The sequence below is a fragment of the Lepidochelys kempii genome, chromosome 11, assembly GCF_965140265.1.
Source record: "Lepidochelys kempii isolate rLepKem1 chromosome 11, rLepKem1.hap2, whole genome shotgun sequence".
In the NCBI taxonomy this organism is placed as follows: domain Eukaryota; kingdom Metazoa; phylum Chordata; order Testudines; family Cheloniidae; genus Lepidochelys; species Lepidochelys kempii.
This window is the reverse complement of record NC_133266.1, coordinates 11,998,834-12,025,397: the sequence shown is the minus strand read 5'-3', so window position 1 is coordinate 12,025,397 and position 26,564 is coordinate 11,998,834. Positions and strand designations below refer to the sequence as shown.

The window sequence follows — 26,564 nt, the reverse complement described above, 5'->3', positions numbered from 1 at the left end:
CTTTTTCACTAGGAGGGTGGTGAAGCACTGGAATGTGAATGCATCCGATGAAGTGAGCTGTAGCTCACGAAAGCTTATGCTCAAATAAATATGTTAGTCTCTAAGGTGCCACAAGTACTCCTTTTCTTTTTGGGAATACAGACTAACACGGCTGCTACTCTGTTACCTAGGGAGGTGGTGCAATCTCCTTCCTTAGAGGTTTTTAAGGTCAGGCTTGACAAAGCCCTGGCTGGGATGACTTAGTTGGGGATTAGTCCTGCTTTGAGCAGGGGGCTGGACTAGATGACCTCCTGAAGTCCCTTTCAACCCTGATATTCCATGATTCTAGGATTCTAATGGCAACCTATCTCCCTAGTCAGCTTTCAAATGGTTTTCTCACAGGCCTGCCACATGTGTTCCCAAAAGGTTCACTGCCCCCTGCTGGTGTCTAGCTCAACATTTCAGTCAAACCCTGGCAGCAAGCAGGCAGATTGTATGTAAAACAGGCATGGATAAGTGAATGTTTCCAGCAGCCGGTTGGCGAGACTGGTTTAGGCTCCCCTGGGTAACTGTGCCATCATGCCCCTGCTCCTCACTAGGAGAAATCTTCCTCCCTGAGCTGTAATGTACCAGAAAGTTGCCCATCCCCTGGTGTTATGCCCTTAGGAACTAGACAGTGTAGTAAGAGTTAATATGTAATCATGAACAAGTCACTTATAAATAGGAGCATTCTGCCATTTCATATAAACCTACTGTAGATCTTTTTCAAAATCTCTTGATACTCTGCTGACAGAAGGAAAAATAAATACGACTCTGGGAAGGGACGATGCCACAAGTGATCTTACCGTTGCCATAGGTGCTGGAACTAGTGGTTCTGGGGTTGCTGCTGCACCCCCTGGCTTGAAGTGGATTCCATTCTATACAGGGTTTACAGTTTGGTGCAATGGCTCTCAGCACCCCCCCTACACAAATTGTTCCAGTGCCCTGACAGTTGCTCATCTTTTTAATCTTTCTCATGCTGTTATTCCAGAAAGCCAGAGAGGATCCATTTCTAGGAAATGCCTCTCTGCACAAAAGCATCAACTGCAGTTTTCTAAGGGACATTTACTGTTGCTTTTCTTAATGGACTGTAATAAAATAAACTGCCTCCTATTAGCAAGAAGGATCATGTCATCAGCTCTGTTATGTCATTTTATTACAGCACATGCAGCATCAGAATTTTTAAGTGCAGTATAAAAGGAAGTAATACTTGAAATGTATCATACTCCTGGTTATGAACGCACAAATAGGGTACCTTCTCTCCAAAGAAAAAGGCAGCAAGGTTGTACTATTTACTTTTGCATTGCAATGGAGTAGTGTCCTTTTTCCTAATGTAGAGGGTACACGGCAATCATGCTTGCTGCTATTCACCAAATGTTCAACATTGGAGAGACAGAGGAAGCCCATAAACATTCTTCTCTCTAGAGGGGAATGATCCATTCATGTGCTGTCATACTTAGAGACCATGGTGATGAGCATGGTATAAATACTCAGCTTTGATAGCTACTGAACAACCACAACACCCATTGACTTCAGTGAGAACTGAAGGTTCTCAGCAACTCTGAAGAGTCACTCAGCACCTCATTAGGTCCGACCCTATATTGGGAAATATGAAACTTCTTCTGGAGCTTCAGAATAATTCCACACATAGGGCTTTTCCTATTCTTTCTGAAATCAATGAGTTTTTCCACTGGCTTCTGTGGGAGAAGGAGCAGGGCCATGCATGAGTCATGCACAGTCATCTACTGACCTTTAACCCCAAGTTACCTTCTTTATGGGAAGAATTTTAAGCACCAAAATAAGGAGCTAGATTATCAAAAAGAGTTCATTTTGCTCTTCCTCCCAGGGAAAGGTTTATGTAGCATCCTTCAGGAGCTCTCAGGGTAGGTCTCTCTCTCTGCCATTTCAGGTCCCTTCTGGGCTGTCAGGCTCCCTTTTAAGCCCCATCTCCAGCTGGAGCACACTCTGCAGGTGGGGATAGGCAGGGCCACCTGGGTCCAAAGCTGCTCCTTATCCCCATCACTTCCGGTGTGCAGTTTATATACCCCCAACAGAGTCTCATGTTCCTATGGCTGTCACTTTTTGGAGTTTATCCTTTTCAATAGCCTTTCAAATACACTGAGGGGGCTGGAGGGATATGTGATCAGTCTCGTCTTATGTCTTGTCTCCCACTAGTGGCTGGCCCTAGTGGTTAGTACAGCATGCTACTTACAGTGAAGGGAGCTCTTTCTTAGCTCAAGTGATACAGCCTTGTGGCACTAGGTTCAATCCCAGCTAATGTCCATGTTGTCAGTATGTTAGTGGCCAATATTTATCGCATCGTAGTAATTGTTTCCCACTCGGATATATAAAGACAGTAAAGATGAAATGGGACCACCCCATAATAATCAGGAAATTCCTACAAATTTGGGGTGGAAGCCAGCCCTAAAGTATTTCCAGAAGGGTTGGCGAGTACACAACCTGATAACAAAGACACAATATTTTTTGTCTTTTTGGTATGTGTATGCTTGTCTGATTTTTTTTCCTTCTCCTTGTCCAAAAATCAACCAGCCAATTAACATTTCTCAGATATTTCAAATAGCTGGATCTATGTTGACTGTGGTTTGTGTTTTAAACAATATTCCATTTAGACCCGAGCTGCATTTTTCATATGTTACTTATGGTTAAAAATATTTATCCACTAAAAACACAGCTAGCTAGTTTTGGTTCAGACATGTACATATATAGTTGGTAAGGAATTAATTCGTTGGACAACGAGCGTCAGAGACCGTACTGGAGGCTGCAATGTGTTATTTATCAACAGATCATTACAGTCAGGATTGCACAGTATGTGAATTTCCTCACATTGCTCTGCCAATGCTCCCCACATGGTTGACCTGACTGAATCACTGTCTGGTGACTTGAGCCACAAGAAGATTTCAGTCGCCATCTGTAGATTCAATCTCGGTGCACTGCTTTTGCTCTATGTGATATCCTAACTGTTGTCCTCCCTCTGCCCCAGCATGGAAAGGACAATAATTGACTTGAGAACTAAGTTTCTCCACAGACAGCTGCGCTCCTTCTCCAAGCAATTCCAGTGACAGAAGCCTTGAGTGGGACTGCCACCCCCTCCTTTTCTTCCACCAAATGTGTGAGCTACTCAGCAGATGACGACTTTACAGACCGTCTGGTTCCAGACTGGAGCCTCTACTCACTCAATAGAAAAAACAGTCATATTTCTTACAGGTATCTAGTAAACTTTTTTGGACACTGAAAGGAGCTCAACTGGTTGACCCAGTTTTCATAGGGTTAGTAACCCCATCCTGAGGAACTGCACTTGATTTCTTCATAAGGAAAATAATAATGCTGAAAGGTGAACTATCACAGAAGCCTTTTGCTTTGAACAATTTAAGTGACTATCCAGTGGTTTTAATTTAAAAATATCCTTATAAGCAGTGACAAAAGTGAAATCACCTTGCTTTGAAGGGAACACCAATGGTATCCAAATACTGAGAGATTCAAAAAGTAACCTACCCTAAAAATTAGGTCATTTCCTGCTCCCCATCCCATCTTGACATCACATCTGTCAGGCAATTGAAGGCACTTTGTTAGCCCTGTTAGTCAGAAGTGTCTGTGAAAAATGGAAGTTGTTCTTCACCCTTTCACTATTAGAGCTGATTTTCTAAAATACCATCCAAGCAACATACAGAGATATTAAAAAGGTATTTATTTATATTCCACTTCTTACATAGCAGGCTGAACTTGCACAGTATATCAGAGTCATTATTCAGTGATGACCAAATAAGTGAGTGACACATCCAGGTTACAAGGAAACAGTAACATACCTCCCCTGGAGGTAAAGAGACCTTCTTGTCTACTGCTACCACACTATCAGGAGAGAGCAGAGTTCACCAGGCTAATGGAAGGACCAGGACCCTTTGAACTTAAACACACTGTCACAGGATATTAGGAGCAGTGGCTGTTTATACGATGGACTCTGTACATCTAGGATGGGAGTTTAAGCATCTGTGCAGTATGGCATCTGGTTAATATTAGAATACAAAAGTCACAGCAAACTGACCCTCCCTCTTTAAGAGAGAACAAGGCTTTCCTCTGTTGCAGTCTAAAATGAGGTAGAGAAGGCAAGGCTAGCTTTTCAGCCCGGTCACACAGTGCTTGAATCAAGGTTTGGTGCTTAGTTATTAAAATGACAGATGCATATGAAATTGCTAAAATAGCTAACACCACCTTTATTAAACAAGAATTTACTTCAGACTGCATGGGCCTGTGATGTGGCAGATCTCCACCCAGTGTGGAAGGAGTTAAAGAGCTCCTCTTGGCACAGTAAGCCTTAAACCAGTGCATTTGTGTGGCCTATCAAGCCTGGAGTGGGGCAGGTCCATACAAGGGAGGATCCTTATGTAACACTGACAGACCCGGGTCATGGTCGGGCAGGATCGAACCTGGCACCTCTGGAGCTTAGTGCATGAGCCTCTACTGCATGAGCTAAAAGTCAATTGGCTGTTAGCTAAGGCTGCAGAGCAGACTCATTTCATGTCTCTCTTTAAGTGGTCTCAGTGCCACTGGATGGGACAGAACACCACACCCAGAAGGTGTGTGGGTTACACTTACTCAGTGCAGCACAGCACTCTGAAGGAGCAGGACTACAACTCAGAGATCCCTGGCCCCTGGAAGCAGGGATTGCTGATGAGGGAAAACGGTCTGAGAGCCTCGGCTACGCAAGCCCTCTCAGAAAGAAGGGCTGGTACTTCTCTCTCTCTCTTTCCGAGGGGTGGGCGGGTCTTCCCAAAGGCCTAGACCTCTGCTTTTTGCTGGCTGTGAAAACACACTGACTTTTTGTTTGGAAAAAAGAAGAGGAGTACTTGTGGCACCTTAGAGACTAACCAATTTATTTGAGCATAAGCTTTCGTGAGCTACAGCTCACTTCATTGGATGCATATTGTAGAAAATACAGAAGATGTTTGTTTTTATACACACAAATCATGAAAAAATGGGTGTTTATCACTACAAAAGGTTTTCTCTTCCCCCACCCCACTCTCCTGCTGGTAATAGCTTATGTAAAGTGATCACTCTCCTTACAATGTGTATGATAATCAAGGTGGGCCATTTCCAGCACTTTGATTATCCCACCTTGATTGATTACCATACACATTGTAAGGAGAGTGATCACTTTACATAAGCTATTACCAGCAGGAGAGTGGGGTGGGGGGAGAGAAAACCTTGTGTAGTGATAAACACCCATTTTTTTATGATTTGTGTGTATAAAAACAAACATCTTCTGTATTTTCAACAGTATGCATCCAATGAAGTGAGCTGTAGCTCACAAAAGCTTATGCTCAAATAAATTGGTTAGTCTCTAAGGTGCCACAAGTACTCCTTTTCTTTTTGCGAATACAGACTAACACGGCTGTTACTCTGAAACCTGTCCTTTTGTTTGGACTATTTTAAAGCCCCCTGCAAGGGAGCAGATGCCCGGAACAGCATAGTCAGAGGACTGTGCCCTGAACTCAGAGAGGAGCAGCGCCCACCCTCTCCCCAAGAGGGTGCTAGAGAGGCACAGCATACTACAGGCCTAGAAAAGCTGAGTAAGTCTCTGAGTCCCTGTTTAATGTACACTAATAGAGACCCCTAAAGGAATCAGCTGCCAGCAAGACTTACCATCAGTATAAACATCTGCAGATCCCCACCCAAGTTAAAAGACTGACACCAATGGCTATTTAGGGAGGGGTTCCAGCCTGCTCCGTCAGAATCTCTGTGGGTCCCTTCTTCCATCACACCCAAAGAGCACATCATTACTGGTGAGCTCATAGAAAGTCTGAGAAACCCAAACCTGAAACGCACTCTAGCAGCTGCCCACAGGAACTGGAGGTATACAGGCTCTTCTAGGTCAGTATTTTGACATGAGGATGTTTGTGAATGGTAAGGCAATGTCATAATGCCAATATTCAAAAGACAGTAACCATGATGTGCATATTCAGGAGGGGTAGAGCTGACTTGGTCATGACTAGTTGAGAGGGCCCCAGATATCTGCTGGCTTGCCAAATGCAGGCTCTCAGCTGGGCACCTGCCAGTAATATATGCAAAGAACCTAATTTGTCACGGACAAATAGATTTGTATTGTCCTTTTTCTCCACTCTTCCTGACAGTTCCTTCTTCATGAGCTGGCAAGGGACTGAAATTTTGTATGCTTGCAAATTTTCCTTTAATGCTTAAAAATGGCACTGGGCAATAAGTATTACAGGAAGCTCTATTTGAAAGTCATAGAATCATAGGACTGGCAGGGACCTCGAGAGGTCATCTAGTCCAGTCCCCTGCCTCATGACAGGACTAAGTACTATCTAGACCATCCCTAACAGGTGTTTATCTAACCTGCTCCTAAAAATCTCCAAAGATGAGGATTCCACAACCTCCCTAGGCAATTTATTCCAGTGTTTAACCACCCTGACAGTTAGGAAGTTTTTTCTAATGGCTAACCTAAACCGCCCTCACTGCAATTTAAGCCTATTGCCTCTTGTCCTATTCTCACAGGTTAAGGAGAACAATTTTTCTTCCTTCTCCTTGCAACAACCTTTTATGTACTTGAAAAGTGTTATGCCCCCCCCCCCCCTCAGTCTTTTCTTCTCCAGATTAAACAAACCCAGTTTTTTCAAACTTCCCTCAGAGGTCATGTTTTCTAGATCTTTAATCATGTTTCTTGCTTCTTCTCTGGACTTTCTCCAATTTGTCCACATCTTTCCTGAAATGTGTCTGAGGCCTAATCAGTGGGGAGTAGAGCGGAAGAATTACTTCTAGGGTCTTGCTTACAACACTCCTGCTAATACATCCCAGAATGATGTTTTCTTTTTTTGCAACAGTGTTACACTGTTGACACACATTTAGATTGTGATCCACTATGACCCCCAGATCCCTTTCAGCAGTACTCGTTTTCCATTTTGTATGTGAGCAACTGTATGTGATTGTTCCTTCCTAAGTGGAGTACTTTGTATTTGTCCTTATTGAATTTCATCCTATTTACTTCAGACCATTTCTCCAGTTTGTCCAGATCACTTTATATTTTAATCCTATCCTCCAAAGCACTTAGATTCATAGATTCATAGATATTTAGGTCAGAAGGGACCATTATGATCATCTAGTCTGACCTCCTGCACAACGCAGGCCACAGAATTTCACCCACCACTCCTGCAAAATACCTCACACCTATATCTGTGCTATTGAAGTCCTCAAATCGTAGTTTAAAGACTTCAAGGAGCAGAGAATCCTCCAGCAAGTGACCCGTGCCCCATGCTACAGAGGAAGGCAAAAAACCTCCAGGCCTCTTCCAATCTGCCCTGGAGGAAAATTCCTTCCCGACCCCAAATCTGGCCATCAGCTAAACCCTGAGCATATGGGCAAGATTCATCAGCCAGATACTACAGAAAATTCTTTCCTGGGTAACTCAGATCCCACCCATCTAATATCCTATCACAGGCCATTGGGCCTATTTACCATGAATATTTAATTACCAAAACCATGTTATCCCATCATACCATCTCCTCCATAAACTTATCGAGTTTAATCTTAAAGCCAGATAGATCTTTTGCCCCCACTGCTTCCCTTGGAAGGCTGTTCCAAAACTTCACTCCTCTGATGGTTAGAAACCTTCGTCTAATTTCTAGTCTAAATTTCCTGGTGGGCAGTTTATATCCATTTGTTCTTGTGTCCACATTGGTACTGAGCTTAAATAATTCCTCTCCCTCTCCGGTATTTATCCCTCTGATATATTTATAGAAAGCAATCATATCTCCCCTCAACCTTCTTTTAGTTAGGCTAAACAAGCCAAGCTCCTTGAGTCTCCTTTCATAAGACAAGTTTTCCATTCCTCGGATCATCCTAGTAGTCCTTCTCTGTACCTGTTCCAGTTTGAATTCATCCTTCTTAAACATGGGAGACCGGAAGTGCACACAGTGTTCCAGGTGAGGTCTCACCAGTGCCACCAGTACTAAAACCTCCTTATCCCTACTGGAAATACCTCTCCTAATGCATCGCAAGACCGCATTAGCTTTTTTCACGGCCATATCACATTGGCAACTCATAGTCATCCTATGATCAACCAATACCCCAAGGTCCTTTTCCTCCTCCATTACTTCTAATTGATGCGTCCCTAGCTTATAACTAAAATTCTTGTTATTAATCCCTAAATGCATGACATTACATGTCTCACTATTAATTTTCATCCTATTACTATTACTCCAGTTTACAAGGCCATCCAGATCCTCCTGTAGGATATCTTCGTCCTTCTCTAAATTGGCAATACCTCCCAGCTTTGTATCATCTGCAAACTTTATTAGCACACTCCCACTTTTTGTGCCAAGGTCAGTAATAAAAAAATTCATAGAATCATAGAATCATAGAATATCAGGGTTGGAAGGGACCCCTGAAGGTCATCTAGTCCAACCCCCTGCTCGAAGCAGGACCAATTCCCAGTTAAATCATCCCAGCCAGGGCTTTGTCAAGCCTGACCTTAAAAACCTCTAAGGAAGGAGATTCTACCACCTCCCTAGGTAACGCATTCCAGTGTTTCACCACCCTCTTAGTGAAAAAGTTTTTCCTAATATCCAATCTAAACCTCCCCCACTGCAACCTGAGACCATTACTCCTCGTTCTGTCATCTGCTACCATTGAGAACAGTCTAGAGCCATCCTCTTTGGAACCCCCTTTCAGGTAGTTGAAAGCAGCTATCAAATCCCCCCTCATTCTTCTCTTCTGCAGGCTAAACAATCCCAGCTCCCTCAGCCTCTCCTCATAAGTCATGTGTTCTAGACCCCTAATCATTTTTGTTGCCCTTCGCTGGACTCTCTCCAATTTATCCACATCCTTCTTGTAGTGTGGGGCCCAAAACTGGACACAGTACTCCAGATGAGGCCTCACCAATGTCGAATAGAGGGGAACGATCACGTCCCTCGATCTGCTGGCTATGCCCCTACTTATACATCCCAAAATGCCATTGGCCTTCTTGGCAACAAGGGCACACTGCTGACTCATATCCAGCTTCTCGTCCACTGTCACCCCTAGGTCCTTTTCCGCAGAACTGCTGCCTAGCCATTCGGTCCCTAGTCTGTAGCGGTGCATTGGATTCTTCCATCCTAAGTGCAGGACCCTGCACTTATCCTTATTGAACCTCATCAGATTTCTTTTGGCCCAATCCTCCAATTTGTCTAGGTCCTTCTGTATCCTATCCCTCCCCTCCAGCGTATCTACCACTCCTCCCAGTTTAGTATCAATCCGCAAGATTAAATAAGATTGGTCCCAAAACCGATCCTTGAGGAACTCCACTGGTAACCTCCCTCCAGCCTGACAGTTCACCTTTCAGTAGGACCCGTTGTAGGCTCCCCTTTAACCAATTCCTTATCCACCTTTCAATTTTCCATGTAACCCCTCCCAGCTTCGTATCGTCCACAAACTACACAGGTATACTCTCCATGCCATTATCTAAATCATTGATAAAGATATTGAACAGAACCAGACCCAGAACTGATCGCAGCGGGACCTCACTCGATACGTCCTTCCAACTTGACTGTGAACCACTGATAACTACTCATTGGAAATGTTTTTCCAACCAGTTATGCACCCACCTTATAGTAGCTTCATCTAAGTTGTATTTCCCCAGTTTGTTTATCAGAAGGTCATGTGAGACAGTATCAAAAGCCATGCTAAAGTCAAGATATACCACATCTACCGCTTCCCCACTATCCACAAGGCTTGTTACCCTGTGAAAGAAAGCTATTAGGTTGGTTTGACACAATTTGTTCTTCAAAAATCCATGCTATTATTTATCACCTTATTATCTTCTAGGTGTCTGCAAATTGATTGCTCAATTATTTGCTCCATTATCTTTCCCGGTACTGAAGTTACGCTGACTGGTCTGTAATTCCCCATTTGCCCTTATTCCCTTTTTATAGATAGGCACTATATTTGCTCTTTTCCAGTCCTCTGGAATCTCTTCCACCTTCCATGACTTTTTAAAGATAATTGCTAATGGCTCAGATAATCCTTGGGCAGCTTCTTGAGTATTCTAGGATGTATTTCATCAGGCTCTGGTGACTTGAAGATATCTAACTTGTCTAAGTAATTTTTAACTTGTTCTTTCCCTATTTTAGCCTTTGATCCTACCTGATTTTCACTGGCATTCATGAAGTTAGATAGTCTTTTAGCTGTAACCACTATTATTATATTATTGATATGTAGGCACCCTTTACTAGTGTGGCCTCTGAACTTAATTGAAAGTGTTCCAGTTGGGAAGATGCTGTGTGCTGCAATCCAGACTTAGGCACCACAACTCCCATGACACCTTGGGGAAAGAGTGAGAGACTTCCTCTTCCAGGGAGTGCAGGGAGAACAGGTGGTAGGCTCCATTTTGGGAGAGGAGCAAGATTTCTGGTGTGGAGCTCTGTCCATATCAGGAGCAGATACTAACTGCTGCTGAGAGCCTCCTGGGGCTTTGATTGAGGAGGGAACTTCCGAGGTGGTTTGTGGCTTTTCTGGAGCCAGGGGAGAGACTATTGTTGTGCCTTAAGCCAACAGAGGTGAGCCTGCAGTGAAGGAACTCTAAGTAACCCCCACTCTTGTTTGGGAAAGTACTTGTAAGGGAAAGGGCACAGCAGAGAGACTGAGTCTGAGGAGAGGCAGCATGATCTTCCCATTGAACCATGACCCAGAGCTGCTGACATTTGGTGGGGCCAACTCCAATCGTCAGAGGGGTTGTGTGACTTGTTTCCTTGGCTGGACTGATACACAGAACCAAGAGAGTGCTGTCTCCAGCGTCAGATCTTCAAGTGCACCCATGCAAGCATCTAGGACTCTGAAATCCAGAGGAGTGTACACTCTAGGGTGGTGTAAATGGTTGCAGTGTAAATGCCAGGTAGATAAGCTTAATTTATTACTGTATACTATTGATTAACTGATTTTATTCAACTGCCCCCAGTGGATTTAAATTAGTAGTGACATTTAATCTTAGTCTGTTATACCCTATTTCTTTAAGTTGTTAAGTAAAGGTGTGTTAACTCTAATTTAAGTACATTGGATGTATATTATTTATAATTGGTATTTCTGAGTTAGACCCATGTCACATATTATTAATTATTATTTATTATTATTATTAGAATAGGTTTAATCCTAGAGGTTCCCAAGGCACACCATTAAGTGTCTACAGGGGCCAGCCAGGTGAAGGCACCTCCAATTTAAATTCCTTTAGGAGTAAAGGGACTGCTGTAGAGTGTGGGGATAAAGGATGGGGATTGGACTAGATGACCTCCTGAGGTACATTCCAACCCTGATATTCTATGATTCCCACCTATCCAGCATCACCACTAGGATACTCAGAATATCCTTTAATGTCAACAACATCAGGTGCCCAGGCACATAGGTGACTGTTGCCTCTTTTGAGTAACCCAGGGAGGAAAGGGGGGTTACAGATATTAATAATAATAATTGATGAAAATAATCATTTACATTATAAAGCACCTTCCATCTGAATGATCTACAAGTGCTTCAAAATCCATATCCATACAGCACAATTGAAATGCAGCCACCTCTGCAGTGGACAGCAGCAATCAACCAGCATGCAGCTTGCCACCCAAAAGTGGAGGGGTAGAAGGGACAATTTTGGCTAACGACACTGAAGCAAAGCCATGGGCTCTTAAATGGCCATGCAGAGCAGACAGGATCTCACTTTTGTCGGGCCTCATGTCAAAGATTACATGTGCAGTAAACTGCATGGTACACAATCTGTCAGAAGTTGAACCCGTAACTCAATAAGTCAAAGTCTTCCCAATCTGATACTTAGACCAGAAAGGCCCTCCTCTTTTGTAGCTGCCCTTCTCAGATATATTTTTTATGTGGGATGAAAACATGTGTTTGTCCTATATCTGGCTTTGCATGACTTGAGATTTTATTAAATTAGTTTTTACAATGTTTCTCCAAAAAGCTCTTAAGTGCAAGAATTAATTTGCAGTTTTTTAAAGAATATCATAGTGGATGGACTCTCTCTCCAGAGTAGCTCCATAGCGTCTCCACTATCACCCTCACCTCCTAGCAAATGCTTAAGTGACACATGAATCACACACTGAGCACAAACATCCACAGATTTGGCCTCTGGTAGACAAACACAGAGTGACTGATTTACAAAGTTAAGGGTTCTCCATTGAGAATACCCTGCCTCTGTTGCACAGATTTTTAAACCTACAGTAATGACTATTCATGAAAGGGCAAAGTTGGTCTCAACTGCTTCCCTGTTTCATGAAGACAGAGACAGCCTCTTCATCTGCCAAGAGCCAAAAACTGATGGGTTTTATAGGTCAGAATCAGCACCTTGCACTGCACGCAGACACAGACTGAAGTCAGTATTATGTGTAATAAGAAGCCAGTTAAAGCAGATGATACTGTAATTTGACATGAATATGTGATGGGGAGTACAAACCACACTCTGGGGAACAGTGGGTTAAGGAGCAGCTCTAGTCACAGGAGGAAATGGGAACGTAACTCTACTTGAATTGTATCATTTCTGACATATTATGCGACTAACTCTTGGTATAGCCATATTACTTACCTATGTAGATTTCTTTATATACTGTGTAAGACCACTGTGTGTTCTTTGGACGTTGTGAAGTATTAAAAATGTCAAATGAAATTTTAAGTTGCCAAAACGATTGCATTGTACAACTTAACGTTTACATAAATCTTCAAACATGATCCCATGCTGGAGAACAGGATGAGTCTTGGACACTGACTCATCAGTTAGGTATCAATTCAAATGTCATCCTTATGTGCTGTTTAATGCAAACCAAATACATTGAGTTTACATAGTGTGGTCATTTCAGAACACTTTTTTTGTCTAATCATGTGGTTAGTTAAGTCTATCCCAAATACAATCCCCGATCTTGTGCTAGTGAACCTAAATGTCCATTTTCTTGGTACTGAATTCCATTAATTAAAAGCCTACCCGCTGTAAATCCTGCCACTCTTCTCTAGGACAGGGAGACTGAAAACATGGATCGGAATAACAATCAAGGAAAACTCATCTCTAGTTACACATTTTTCCATGGTTAGACTAGAAATATAAACAATAATCAGAGTGACTCAAACTCTGTCATTTTCCTTTTGGCATAGGACTATATGGATATATTCATAAATATCAAAAGTAACTTGAATAAAGCCCAATTTTAAATGCTAATGTCTACCAACTGTACCCACAGTGAGTAGAAAAAGCAGATTAGCTTTCGTCAGAATTGACACAGGCAGGTTATTCTTGGATCTCTGCTACTTCCAACAATTAATTCAGTGGTTTTGTTTTACGAGTCACATAAAGAACATCTGCTGGTAACTTGAGATTCATATCTCTCAATAATTCCTCATGTTGCTAATTGTAGAAAAAATAATAAAGGTCATAGTACCTGTGTGTTAATAGCTCAGTAAAAGTGTTGAAGGGGCAGGTTATTCCTTACCTTCTCAGCATCTTGCTCAAAGAGTCGGAGTTGAAAACACTGGTCTAGTTTCAGTTTGCGAACATGCCACATCTGATGTAAGTGTTGCCGGGTTGAATGCAGCTTGTCCAACAGACTGGTGATCTTTGGCACAAGACTTTGGAAGTCTGCACTCCCAGGAATGCAGTTCCTACCAGAAAAACCATCGCTGCATCGTATGCATTGTAATAACCTTTGGCCCTCACGGTCCAGCTCCTCCACAGGAGCTTTGATCACTTTCTTTTTAAGCTGTGTGTGCTCATCAATCAGCCTTCTTGACCCTTCTACATCAACTGGAAATTCTTTCCTAGCCAACATTTCCTGGAGATCCTCTAGCCTTGATAATAAATGGATGGCACTGTTGAAAAACTCTTCCAAGGAGACCCGCAGCTCTATCCATTCATCGTGGTTGTAATCCAAGGATCCTTCAAACTCATCAGTCAGCTGGGAAGGATCCACAAGTTTCGCTAGGCCTTCAACAGAGACCATACTTGTCTAATGGAGGAAAATGACACAATCTGAATTAGTTTTCATTAACCAACCAGAAATAATCCTGGAATCTGTAAATGGCATGAATGGATTATTTTCCTCATAAATATGTCACTGAAAAAACATTTCAGAGAAGACTAGAGACTATATCTAATTCCAATTAATTCAGCTAGGTTTAAACCCCTTATTTTTATTTAAGTGTACTTATTCTTTTAGTGGAGAACTTTACTGGAATAAAATGCTTTTTTAAAAATGACCATCTGAGAATGCTTCTGCAGAGATTACCGTACTTTAACCCAAAGTGCATGCTCTAACTGAATATCAAAGTATGCTTACTGAAGACTGGCTATGCTGACTTACTAAGTGGCTACATGATATTACACTTACTTGTCTTATCTGCATTATATGCAGGTCAGTGACTGTACAGTAAAACAAGTTTTGGGCATGTGAAGGAAGGCATGTAGTCTGTCTTACCAAAATACACTGCATACTGCTTCTTATTTTCTTTCAGATTATTCCAGTTGTTTTATGCCACAGTCAGAACTCTTTCACACTACTACTTTCTACTGTGATTAAGCCAAAATCAATGTAAAAACAAAATGTAATTGGATTATTAACAAAAAGAATAAAAGGATCCACCCATGAATCATGCAAAATCAATAAGAGACACTGTTCTAATTTATTTAGATGTTAACAAAATCAATGCCAAATAAAGGGATTTGATGTGTGGAAAGCAACTCAGAATTTGGATTTAGTAAGATGAATGGCCTAATGATGGATAGCTGTTCACATCCTTTTTATACATTTTTTTTATTGAAATATAGGCCTACATTTTCAAAACTGACTAGTGATTTGGGGGGGATCCTCCATTTTTGTGTGCTCAACTTGAGAGCCCTGAAAGAGAACTGGTTTTCAGAAAGTGCCGGACATCTGACCCCTCAAAATCAGGCCCTGGGTGGTGTTTCCATTTGTACACCCAAAAAAACTGAGGCACCCAAAATCACATCAATATGGAAAATATAGGCCACTTGTTTAAATCTCTGGCCCAGTCCAACTCCTATTGAAGTCAGTGGAAAAACTCCCATTGAAGGCTATTGGTCTGAATTTGGCCCAACAATACAGGTTGCTCACTGGTACATCTAGATTGTAAACTGGTAACAATCTGTTATTCTAGTTTCCTGTGCATCTAAAAATGATTTCAGACAACTCTGCTACATATTAAAATGATTTTTTTACTGAAGATATGCTCAGATAATTATATAATCAAATTGGTCACTAAAAGGGCTATTTTGAAATTCTGTTGTAATGTTCTTTCACAAACAGGATCATTTAAGGGAGATCAGAACAACAATGTGAAGGTAAATATGCAATTTTTAAAAGGCATTTAAAATTATATAACCTGTCAACCTGTACACTGACCCTTTAAAGAAGCAATATGATAATTCAATTTAGAGTATGATTACTTGTCAAAAAAAAGCTCTCTCCTTACTGCTAATACACCGTTTGTCAAGTCACTGCAGTACATTCTCTCCCTTATCAGCATTTTGACATGATGATATGGCAGGAGGACTTTTTATTTAAAGAGTTCTGCAGGCAAATTTGTTATTCAGATTTGTTCCCCTTGAGAACTGTTTGAGAGGAATACATTTAACTTCAGCAGGTATGGATGGGCTAAGACAAGGTAACAGTCTATCTGCTCTCATTTCTCTTTCTTTTAAAATGCAACCAATAAAAATCATTGCCCACTTATTCAACCTTTTCAGGAGGAAAAGAAAATAATCTTCAAAAACACCTCTGAATTAATGGTAATGAGGCTTCTGAGGCCATCCCTCACAGTGACAGGAAGTTCCTGGAGTCTGAATTAATCAATCAAGTGTCTGTCTTGCTCTTTTTTGCTTCGCAACAGCTTATGGCTTATTTTACCTTTAAGGGAAAATGAAGTCTGTAAAGCAGAACTGGCTCCAGCAGAGTTTCCTATGACTCCAAATCCAAGTAATCAACCCTCACAAAGGGACACATTCTGCCTTGCGATGAATGCATTACTTTCATAAACCTCAAAGGCAGAATTTGGCCTCAAAATTGATAGTAGTAGTTATCAGATCCTCTGCTCAGATCAACCATTTACCTCCACTGATTTTTGGTGAGCTATGCCAATTTACCTCAGCTGAGATCTACCCCATTGTGATTTACCTTGGCTGTGTAAAATCAGCAGTGGCAGTTCTGTCCTCAGGGCACACAGGCACCACCCCACACCCACACCAAAAACAAAAGTGGGGGGAAAAAGAAATAAAATCAAAGTAGAATAAATGTATCTTCACACCTGCTCTATACAACATTATAGAGCTTTAATAGCGCAACTCTTCTGAATGAGGGATCTATGTGAAGAGGTAGCTGCTCCAGTGCCCAAGACTACGTAACATTTTCCAGTAGCGGGTTCCAAAGTAGCAGCAGGAATTCAGTCAGGGCATCCACATATCAGTGAACAGCATGGCAGTCAGAGTAAAGGCCTGAGGGGCACTTTCAAAACAAAAGTGCCCTTAATTTAAGACAGACAGCAGATGCCGTAAGAGAACACACAGGAGTGCCCCTACTATCTGGAGCCAGGACTGACTATTAGAATAGCTCAGCAGTCTGTTTGTATTCAGCTTAAGCATAGTCTGAATTTTAAGCACATGCTCGAGTCCCACTAACATCAACAGATCTTAAAAACGTCATTAAACGGGAGCAATAGTTAGCTGAAAAGGCAATTCAACATTCAGTGTTATAGACTATGGGCCAAATTCTGCTCTGAGTTACACTTCTGTAAATTCACAGAATCTCACTGAAATCAGTGGATTTACATTGGAGTAAATTAACCAAGTATGGACCCTTATCTTAGAAATGGGGCAGAAAAGAAAAGCTAATAGTGTATGCCAATTGATATATGAATCTTTTGCATACCAGAATTTTGCTTCAATTTGAGTAAGAAGCTCAAGTTTCTAGAAAGACCAAAAAGCCTGAACTGAATGTAGCTGCTTTACCTTCACCAAGAGGAAAGTTAGTAAAATGCTCTTTAATTATGTAGCATACCTTTTATTGTTTTACACTCAGAAAATCAAGTAAGAACCTGTTATAGTCAGCACAACATGCAAAAGATTCAGTTGTAAATTTCAATTAACCTAACATAATGAAAATATATAGATAAACCTCAAGTCTAAGGCCCAGATTGTTAAAAGTATTTAGGCATTGCTAAGCTCAGCACTGCGATGCCTAACTGATTTAGGAGACAAAATTCTCATTTCCAAATATGAAATGATTTGTGATTTAGGCACTTAGGAGCCTAAATCCCTTGTCAAAATATTTTATTTCTTAAATCAGTTAGGCATTGCAGAATTGAGCACAGCAATGCCTAACTACCTTTAACAATCTGGACCTAAATGCCTTTTAACAGGACCATTAGCGAAATTCTCTAGAAGAGGACTAGCTAAAAGAAGTGTCTACAGCATTTTGTGTCTTTAGGTTTCTTTGTATTTTAGAACATACCATAACCACAAAAACCTCAAAAACATGCAAACAAAAATCCACTAACCAACCATCCATTAGTTAAAAGGAAAGAATGAAAGCAAAACTACCACACAAAAAAAATCAACATAAACATACTAGTGAAATTCAGTCCTGTGGAAAGGGCCAACACAGGGCCAAAGCACAACCTAAATTCTGAAAATGGGGCTAAAGTGGAACTTCAGTGGCATATGGTCCTTGTGTTGGCCCTCTGCACAGAGTTGATCTTTACCCTAAGAAAATTCCTTGAGGGGCAAAATGCAACCCAGAAAACTTCTGAGTTGGGCTCTCACCTCAAAGATGAATTTGGAACTGCCAAAATTAGTTTTCTGCTTCTGCCAGAAGTTGTCAGGTTTGATAATCAAGGCAACGTGGATCTCAGCAGGGAATGCTTCCTGAAGGGTCTTCAGAAGAGGCTTGATCAAGTCCCACTTCGATCCCCGCATATCGATAATAACAGTGAATCCTCGTTTACAGACATCTTCGCTGTAGCGATAAAAGCATGGCAGGATTATTAATATTGTCTACAGACACGAGATATGACTCATTAAGCCTCAGCTTCTTTTATTATCATTCAACATTTTAATGCAAAGCACGGAATAATATACTTGGAAATACAAAGCAGAGGATAAGATACCATATAGCCATTATACTATATTAACAGTTTTATTATGATCTAATTCTAATTTATATCAGTAGTTAATGTACACATAAATAGAATATATAGTATTGATTTTGTCTTCAGCATCTTTATTGGATTCTATAAAGCGAGGCCAAAGTTTTCAGAAGTGATGAGTGATTTTGCATGCCTCCATTTATGGAGTCCCAACTTGAGAGCCCTTAAAGGGTCCTGACTTTCAGATGGTGCTGAGCAACTGCCCTCAGAAAATCAGTCTCCTGTATGGTTTCTCAGTTTGGGCACCCAAAATGGAAGCCCCCACAATTTATAGTCACTACTGAAATTCACATTCCAAATGTCTCTTGGTCCTGTTCAGACAATGTTCACACAACTTCTGGTCCTTGTGCCTCCCTAGTCATTTTGGAAGAGCTGTAAAACTAGAGCAGACAATGTGAACTGATGATGAGAGATATACAGAGTTCAAAAGCAGCATGACGTTAGCTTGCAAATTTTCTTTTCCTTGTTATTCAGGAGGATAGATGAGAAAGAGTGCAGGGACACCTCAGCTCTGCTGTTCCCTCCACCTTGTGTAGCTACTTAGGGAGAGAAACACAAAGTATTTGTGGCCCACATGTGGCATTCTGTGTTTTAAAAAAGGAAGTTTCTGTTTCTCCTGGCTGTGAGTATAACAGTCCAGATGTGAATCTTATTTAAACTCGTGAAGCATTGTCTTTCTGAGTCTGCAGAGAGCCTAAACAAAACTTCCGAAATGTGAACTCTCCCACCTCTCAGCAATCTCACTGGCATGTTAACTTCGAAAAGCTAATTTATGACAATTGAATATGTAAAATTGACATTTTCCCTTGCTGCTCATTTTTGTTTATGGAATGGGGGACAGGATGGGAGTAAAGCTCATGAGACGATGGGAGTTGCTACAGTGAAGGAATGCAGAAAGAAGAAAGAAGGACAGAGATAAACAGGGAAGTGGAAAAGAAACAGAAAGGAGATGGGGATGGAAGAGAAATAAAGGGCAGAAATTTTGGTGGTCTTAAAGTTGAATATATTTCTACCACTGAATGATGATGAATGCCACAAAGAGGTACTGAACAAGTAATAAATAACTGTAACAAAAAGCTCAGTTACTACATAAAGGCCATATTCCACCTTTGATCTTTGTGTGAACCTACTGACATAAGCAGGAAAAATGCTGAAGACTCAGTGGAGTATAGAAGTCCTAAATACATACTCCAACCCACAGACCATACATTAAAATGGAATTTAGCCCTATCCAGATAATGAGTTTGACACTCCAGATTAGGTAGAGAACAGCTGTTTTATTTCAGAGTAACAGCCGTGTTAGTCTGTATTCGCAAAAAGAAAAGGAGTACTTGTGGCACCTTAGAGACTAACCAATTTATTTGAGCATGAGCTTTCATGAGCTACAGCTCACTTCATCATTTTATTTAGCATTTGTGCATGTCTTGTTACAATGTAGAATTGGAAAGGATCTCAGTGTCATCTAATGCTCAGACCCCCCACAAACGCTCCCAATGAACACTAAAGGCCTGATTCTCATTTATACTAGGGCCCTTCTCACCACTCTGACAGTGTAAAGGGGCCTTAAAGAGCAGTTCATAGGGATCTTAGCGTGAATGAGAATGAGGACCTATGTATCGCAGTGAAATGCTGATACAAAGATCATGTTCAGATTTTGTGCTGGAACAGAAACAGGAGCATCCTTTATAGAACTGACACTGAATTTGAACTAAAATGTGTTCATTAACTAAGACAAATAAAACCCATGTAATTAAGTTCCTAGCTTTTCTTGTTTTTGTTGTTGTTGTTCCAGTTATGGTTTATACAGGCATTAGGATGCTATTCAGGATAAAATGCGAGAAATGAGAAGTATTGAGAAGATAAAGTACTTCGGTTACTTTAAGCCAGCCATATAGTAGGAAGAATAAAAGTTGTTGGTGACCTCAACCAGGTCTAAAAGGATCTGTCCACAAGAGAGATGTATTAATACAGTTCACCACAATACTTGTTAAACGGATATTAAACCTACAGTTAGCATGGGAAATAGGGAAGAGAAAGAGAAATAACTGAGTCCACAATACACAGTTCCCAAAGATGAACAGAGACACAATCTTATGCCAGCAAGGGTTTAGTGTATTCAAAGCCAAGCAGCACATCAAATGCCTGAACACTTCTGATGCATGCAGTACACTCTGCATAAAACAGTCAGTTCAAAAGAAAAACCAAAGGGAGCAGGTACCTCCAAATATCTCCAGGAGTACAGAACTTTCTATTCTTCTTTTATCTATTGCTGGGAGATCAAAAGTTTGAATTCTTCCATAACTTATGCCAAAATGGCTGTCATTGGTACTACTGCCTCTTATCCTTTGGTACCAGAGCTGAGAAACAGAGCTGAATTAAACTGGATCTGAACTGAAGTAGGATGTGGTGGAGTCCGTCTTCCCCGCCCCCCACCCCCCCGCAACAAACAAGAAAAAAGCTTTGTGGGGTTTTCAACAGCTTCTGCCAGGCCACTTTCCCATCGCTGACTTTCCAGGAGCAGCTTTTCCTTCAAGCAATTGACAAAGAGGTTCAGGAAATAGCTTGTCTGTACTGGTACACTGAGTGCCCCTAGAACAGATGTAGTAACAACTAGATTTAACATGTCTTTTCTTGAAAAACTAACTAGTATAATAACATTGAGGCAAACAGCCAATCTCTATCACATGACAAACCTCTATACGTCCTGCTGACCTGCCAGCTTACAAAACTGACCTATAACTAGTGAAGATATAACAAATTAATGTAATACCAACTGATGAACAACAAAAGAACTGCCTACCTAAGCAAAATAGTAATGCCCCGAGGGACTGTCATTTTGTGTTTATGAGCCTGGACTAAAACCTTAAATGTAAACTCCCATGGACTTTGGAGAAGTTCAGACCTTGATCCAAACTTTGAAGCTCAGGCTGTTAGATATCTCAGTGATAGATACACTTAGATACCATAATAGGACGTTTAGCGATAAGACAGAGAAAAAAGATAGATAACTATGGGCTGCATCCTAAGCCAATTAGAGTCTCTTCACTGACTTCAGCGGCTTTTGGGGTCAGACCCAAAGAAAACACAGATAGACAGAAGGGGAGTTTTCAAAGGTACAAGGGCAGTTATACATCCAATTCTCATTAATACATAGGTACCTCACTGCCATTTGTGCATTTGAAAATCTCCCACGACAACAGATAGATCGATAGATAGAACAGTAGGCATGTTGGTAAGAGAAGAAATGCACTTTATGGGCTAAAAAGAAAAGGAGTACTTGTGGCACCTTAGAGACTAACAAAAGCTGTAGCTCATGAAAGCTTATGCTCAAATAAATTTGTGAGTCTCTAAGGTGCCACAAGTACTCCTTTTCTTTTTGCGGATACAGACTAACACGGCTGCTACTCTGAAACCTGACTTTATGGGGTATCAGTCTCTCTGTCCCCATTTTCTGGACAAGAGGCCTTTTTGATTTCTGCCATGTCATGACTGAATTAGTCCAAAACTCCAACAAAAAGACTGCTTAAGTGTTCAAGTGGGAAACCTGGGGGTTGTTTTTTGAGAGAGACATTTTTGGGCCAGAATATTTCATCTTAACAAGTAGCAGCATCTCCATATGAGTGTTAAATTGGAGTTTCCCAGTTACAAAGAAGTGGATTGACAGCGCCTGAGAGAGACATGTCTTGACTCAAGGCAATAACATTGAGAAGACAAACTAGTCCTTTGCATTTATAGGCTGATGTACTGAAGGATGGCGTTTCTCATTTTGAACAAAGGAAAACATAGTTTCAAGAATCTTGCTCGCAGTTTCTGAGAGTTGGCTATCCTTACAATTATTACTTTAATTAGATTAATAGCATTCACCTAATAATGCTTCTGCCCCTGTGTCTTATCACTGAGTTTGAACTTTCTCCCACAGTGATAATTCCACACCACCCTTCTGTGACTTTATGGACAAATTTAATACCAGATTTCTAAACCTAGTTGTCAGAAGCTATTAGTTAACAGTATTTAAGCTGCCTCCAGCCAAACAAACAGTCTTCTGTTAATTACTTCTACTTTTAGGTGACAGAGTGTGTTGTTAAGAGTGGCACATACACTCATAGCATGAGCAGACATACAGGTACTAATCAGAGGGATGATGCCTCTGGACAGGGAGGAGGAAAGGAGAGAATTAGGTATTTTGATTATAAATGGTTCACAGGAAGGACTGTATCTTCCTCTGTGTTTTTACAGTGCCTAGCATCACGGGGCCCTGACCTCAGCTGCTGCCTCCCAGCCCCACTAATAACATTGCTACACAGCTGCCTGTAAGTTAATACTGAAAATGACTCTTCATTCAACTATACATGCACAACGAAAGAATTTTTTTTAAATGAATTAAAAACATTCTCAAAAACAAAATTAGGCAGCAAATTTGAGGAAGTAGGACAGGCTTAGACAGCACCTCAGTGAAGTCTGTGCATGTGGAGATTTCACATATACTTTGATTTTAAAGATATAAGTCAAAAATGCAATTTTGGGTATCTAAAGGTAAGCTACTAAATCCATATTTAGGCACCAAAGGAAACCTGCCCTGATTTTCAGATACACTGAACATCCACAACTTCTACTACTTCCACCGAAGACAAGGGGAACAGTAAGTACTCACTCACAAATCAGGTCACTTTTCTTTAGGTGCCTAAATGTGGATTGAGGATGCTAACTTTAGGCCACAAAGGTTTGGATATTTAGCCATACTTATTACATTCTGTGAGAGAATGAAAAGAGTAGAATTGCATCCTCTGATGCACCTGGCATTGGCCACTGACAGAAGACAGGATACTGAGCTAGATGGACCTTTGGTCTGACCCAATATGGCTGTTCATATGTGCTCAATTTATCCACTGACCAGGAAAAGCATGGGCAGCAGCAATCAAAGTTTCCTTCACAATGTCCCAACGTGTCTTATCCCTGATCTGGCCAGCTACCTGGAGGACATTTAGTCCATATGCCCATTCAGTCCTTGTGCCCACTTTAGGCTGGCAAATAATGTAAATTGTGGGGAATGATTTTTCTGTTCTCCCCGCCGGCCCTGGCTCCACGCAGCTCCTGGAAGCAGCTGGCATGTCCGGCTCCTAGGCACAGGGGTAGCCATGGGAGGGTCTCTGCATGCTGCCCCCGCCCTGAGTAACTGGCTACTAGGAACTAGATTCAAATCACCGGTTTATGTCACATGGGACACAAAACAGCCATCAAACTGATAAGCCACTACTGACCTGGGCTAGATTTGCACCAGTGAATTGAAAGCACCCAATAGCCTGTGTGTTAGCAACCACTTGAACCATCTGGTCTCTATAACTTCTTTCAAACAAATATTGAGACCATTGTGATGGGTTCCCCCCTGGGGTGTCACTTGGAACTCGGATATCACTAAGCCAGCCTGTCCCACCAGCCTGGGTTCCCCTTACTCTGTGCTGCTGTGACAGGCTCTCAAGCCCCCTTCTAGCACACACACAGGTAAAGACACACCCAGCTGCAGCTATAGTCACACAGATGCTGAGATCAGCTCTGCATAGGAGTGCTCAACTAAGGAATTGCCCAGCATCGAGATGCACAACCCCTCTGGAGTATAAACCCAAAATTGTATCATCTTGCGCTGCACAGAGAACTATACAGCGTAAGCTCAAAAAATTAGCCCTCTTCCTTAACGTGGAGACAGATATGCAACAGCTTTCTGCCCCAAGTATGAGTTCCACACTTGTTTTATAGAGAAAACAAAACAAATTTATTAACTATGAAAGAGAGATTAAGTGATAACAAACAGATCAAAGCAATTACCTTACCGAAAACCGCAAACAGAGTTTAACATGCTAGATAGGTAGGATATAAATTAGCAAATTCTCACCCTCAGTGATAAACAGGCTTGCAGATTCTTAAGGCACAAGTTACCTTGGCTTTCCCAGGTTTTCATACACAGGCTGAAAATCCTTCTAGCCTGGGACTATCACTTCCCAAAGTTCAATCTTAATTCCACAGGTGTTTCCAGGTGTGTTGTAGGGAAAGTGAGGTCCCCCCATGATCATAGGCACCAAGTTTCTAATCTGACAGGGGGTGCTCTGCCCAGGCCCTGCCTCCATTACACCTCTTCCACCAAGACCCCACCCTGCTTCCTCCCACCCCACTTCACCCCTGCCCTGCCTCTTCCCCACTTCTTTCCAACCCCACCCAGTTCCACCCCCTCCCCTGAGTGCACTGCACCCTTGCTCCTCCCCCCCAGCACCTCCTGATGCTGCAAAACAGCTGATCGGTGGCAAGCAGTAGGCATTGAGAGGGAGCAGGAGGCGGGGCCCGCCCCCAGGCAGGAGGCATTGGGGGGAGGGAGAGGTTCTGGTAGGGGGGCTGCCAGTGGGTGCTCAGCACCCACCATTTTTTCTTGTGGGTGCTCCAGCCCTGGAGCACCCATGGAGTCGGCGCCTATGCGCATGATGTCATTTTCCCCCTTTCATATCTTCTCCCCATTTGCTGGAAAGCTCTTTTGCTGTGACTTGGATCAAACAGTTCCCATTGTGTAGTGCTATCTCTGAAAGGTTTGCATCATACACGGTTCCTGGGGTAATCGTTGTGCTTGTGTGCATTTCCTCAATAAGCCATTAACATTGTTTGGCCTTTTTTACTGTCTGTACCTGAAAGGCTGCTTGTGGCTGTTTTCAACCTTACGACATATTTCAGTGACACATGCACTCCAACGACATATTCATGTCCAGCAGATCAAGACTTTTAGAATGACAAAAAGAAAAGGAGTACTTGTGGCACCTTAGAGACTAACCAATTTATTTGAGCATGAGCTTTCGTGAGCTACAGCTCACTTCATGAAAGCTCATGCTCAAATAAATTGGTTAGTCTCTAAGGTGCCACAAGTACTCCTTTTCTTTTTGCGAATACAGACTAACATGGCTGTTACTCTGAAACCTTTAGAATGACACTTCACAAAAGGCATACTTTGTATAAGACATATCCTAATTACATAACAGTGGTGAATATTGGGGTATCAAGGTGTCACAACCATGTCTTAGTTTAAAAAATATAAACATCTTTAAGAAAATAATGTTTTGGGCCTGATCAAGGAAAAGTTAAACTGAAACCCAGAGGCAAATATGATCATTTGTTAAAATAAATCTCACAATACTGTTTTCTGAGGCACTTTTACAGCATTGTTTCTCAAATATCCATTTTAATTTGGGCACATTATACATCTATTTTCTCTGGCAGGAACTGGCTTACTTGGTATCAAACAAGTTTCAACATTCTATGCATTTTGATTAACTTTTCAGATACCTGTCAATAATTACATGTGTTTTTCTCCATTATGGGTTGGCCAAAACTTCTGACATTTCAAAGTTTTAATACTGATTAGCTGAAATAACAGAAGGTTTCCATTCCCATCTCGCATTCCTGAATTCATGAAAAAACGCACTGTTTGACGTGCTTTCTGTCTGACATATTTTCTTATGCACAAAAAGTAAAAGACGAAGCTGATACTTATCAAATCTTCAAAAAATAATTTGCTATGTTTAAAGCTAGTCCTATCTTAAGGAGACACTGTCAGTATACAGAGTAACAGCCGTGTTAGTCTGTATTCGCAAAAAGAAAAGGAGTACTTGTGGCACCTTAGAGACTAACCAATTTATTAGAGCATAAGCTTTCGTGAGCTACAGCTCACTTCATCAGATGCATCTGATGAAGTGAGCTGTAGCTCACGAAAGCTTATGCTCTAATAAATTGGTTAGTCTCTAAGGTGCCACAAGTACTCCTTTTCTTTTTACTGTCAGTATAAAAATTATATCTGTTTTCTATACCAGTGTTACTAATAACACCTAATATCTTTACAAGAAAGTTTTAAAATCTACTCGTCTGTTCACTTTATCTGTGGCTTATTTACTTTTGTCCAGCACTGTTGTTGTGCTAGCATCATTACGCAAGAATTAAACTTGCCTGAAGGTCTTTTTGAGCAAAATGTACTGTGACAGGGTCGGGCCAGATAGGGGATAATAGAAGGCAGATATATTAGCCCCAGGTTAAGTAGGTCCCTTTTCCCTGGGTAAGGTAACAGGGAAGGTTCCATAACAATCAGGAACCTTCTGGAGACAATTAAGACAGGCTGATTAGAACATGGGGATGAGGTGGATGAGGCTTTCTTCCGGCAGCTTGCGGAAGCTACTAGATCGCATGCCCTGGTTCTCATGGGTGACTTTAATTTTTCTGATTATCTGCTGGGAGAGCAATACAGCGGTGCATAGACAATCCAGGAAGTTTTTGCAAAGCATAGGGGACAATTTCCTAGTGCAAGTGCTAGAGGAGCCAAC

The 26,564-nt window shown here is 41.5% G+C and overlaps 1 protein-coding gene across 10 annotated transcripts in view; it reads right to left on the bottom strand.

Moving 5' to 3' along the window:
• The window catches only part of KALRN (kalirin RhoGEF kinase), a 780,132-nt gene that overhangs the window by 459,196 nt on the left and 294,372 nt on the right, over positions 1–26,564 (bottom strand). For all 10 annotated transcript variants that reach the window (XR_012154196.1, XM_073305138.1, XM_073305143.1 and 7 more), the window contains exons 4-5: positions 17,837–18,029; positions 13,497–14,009 (exon numbers count right to left, since the gene is read on the bottom strand). Coding sequence is in view for 9 of the 10 variants with exons in the window: in XM_073305138.1 (XP_073161239.1) it covers positions 13,497–14,009; positions 17,837–18,029 (706 nt within the window). In the remaining variant the exon portion in view is untranslated. The remainder of the gene's footprint in view (positions 1–13,496; positions 14,010–17,836; positions 18,030–26,564) is intronic.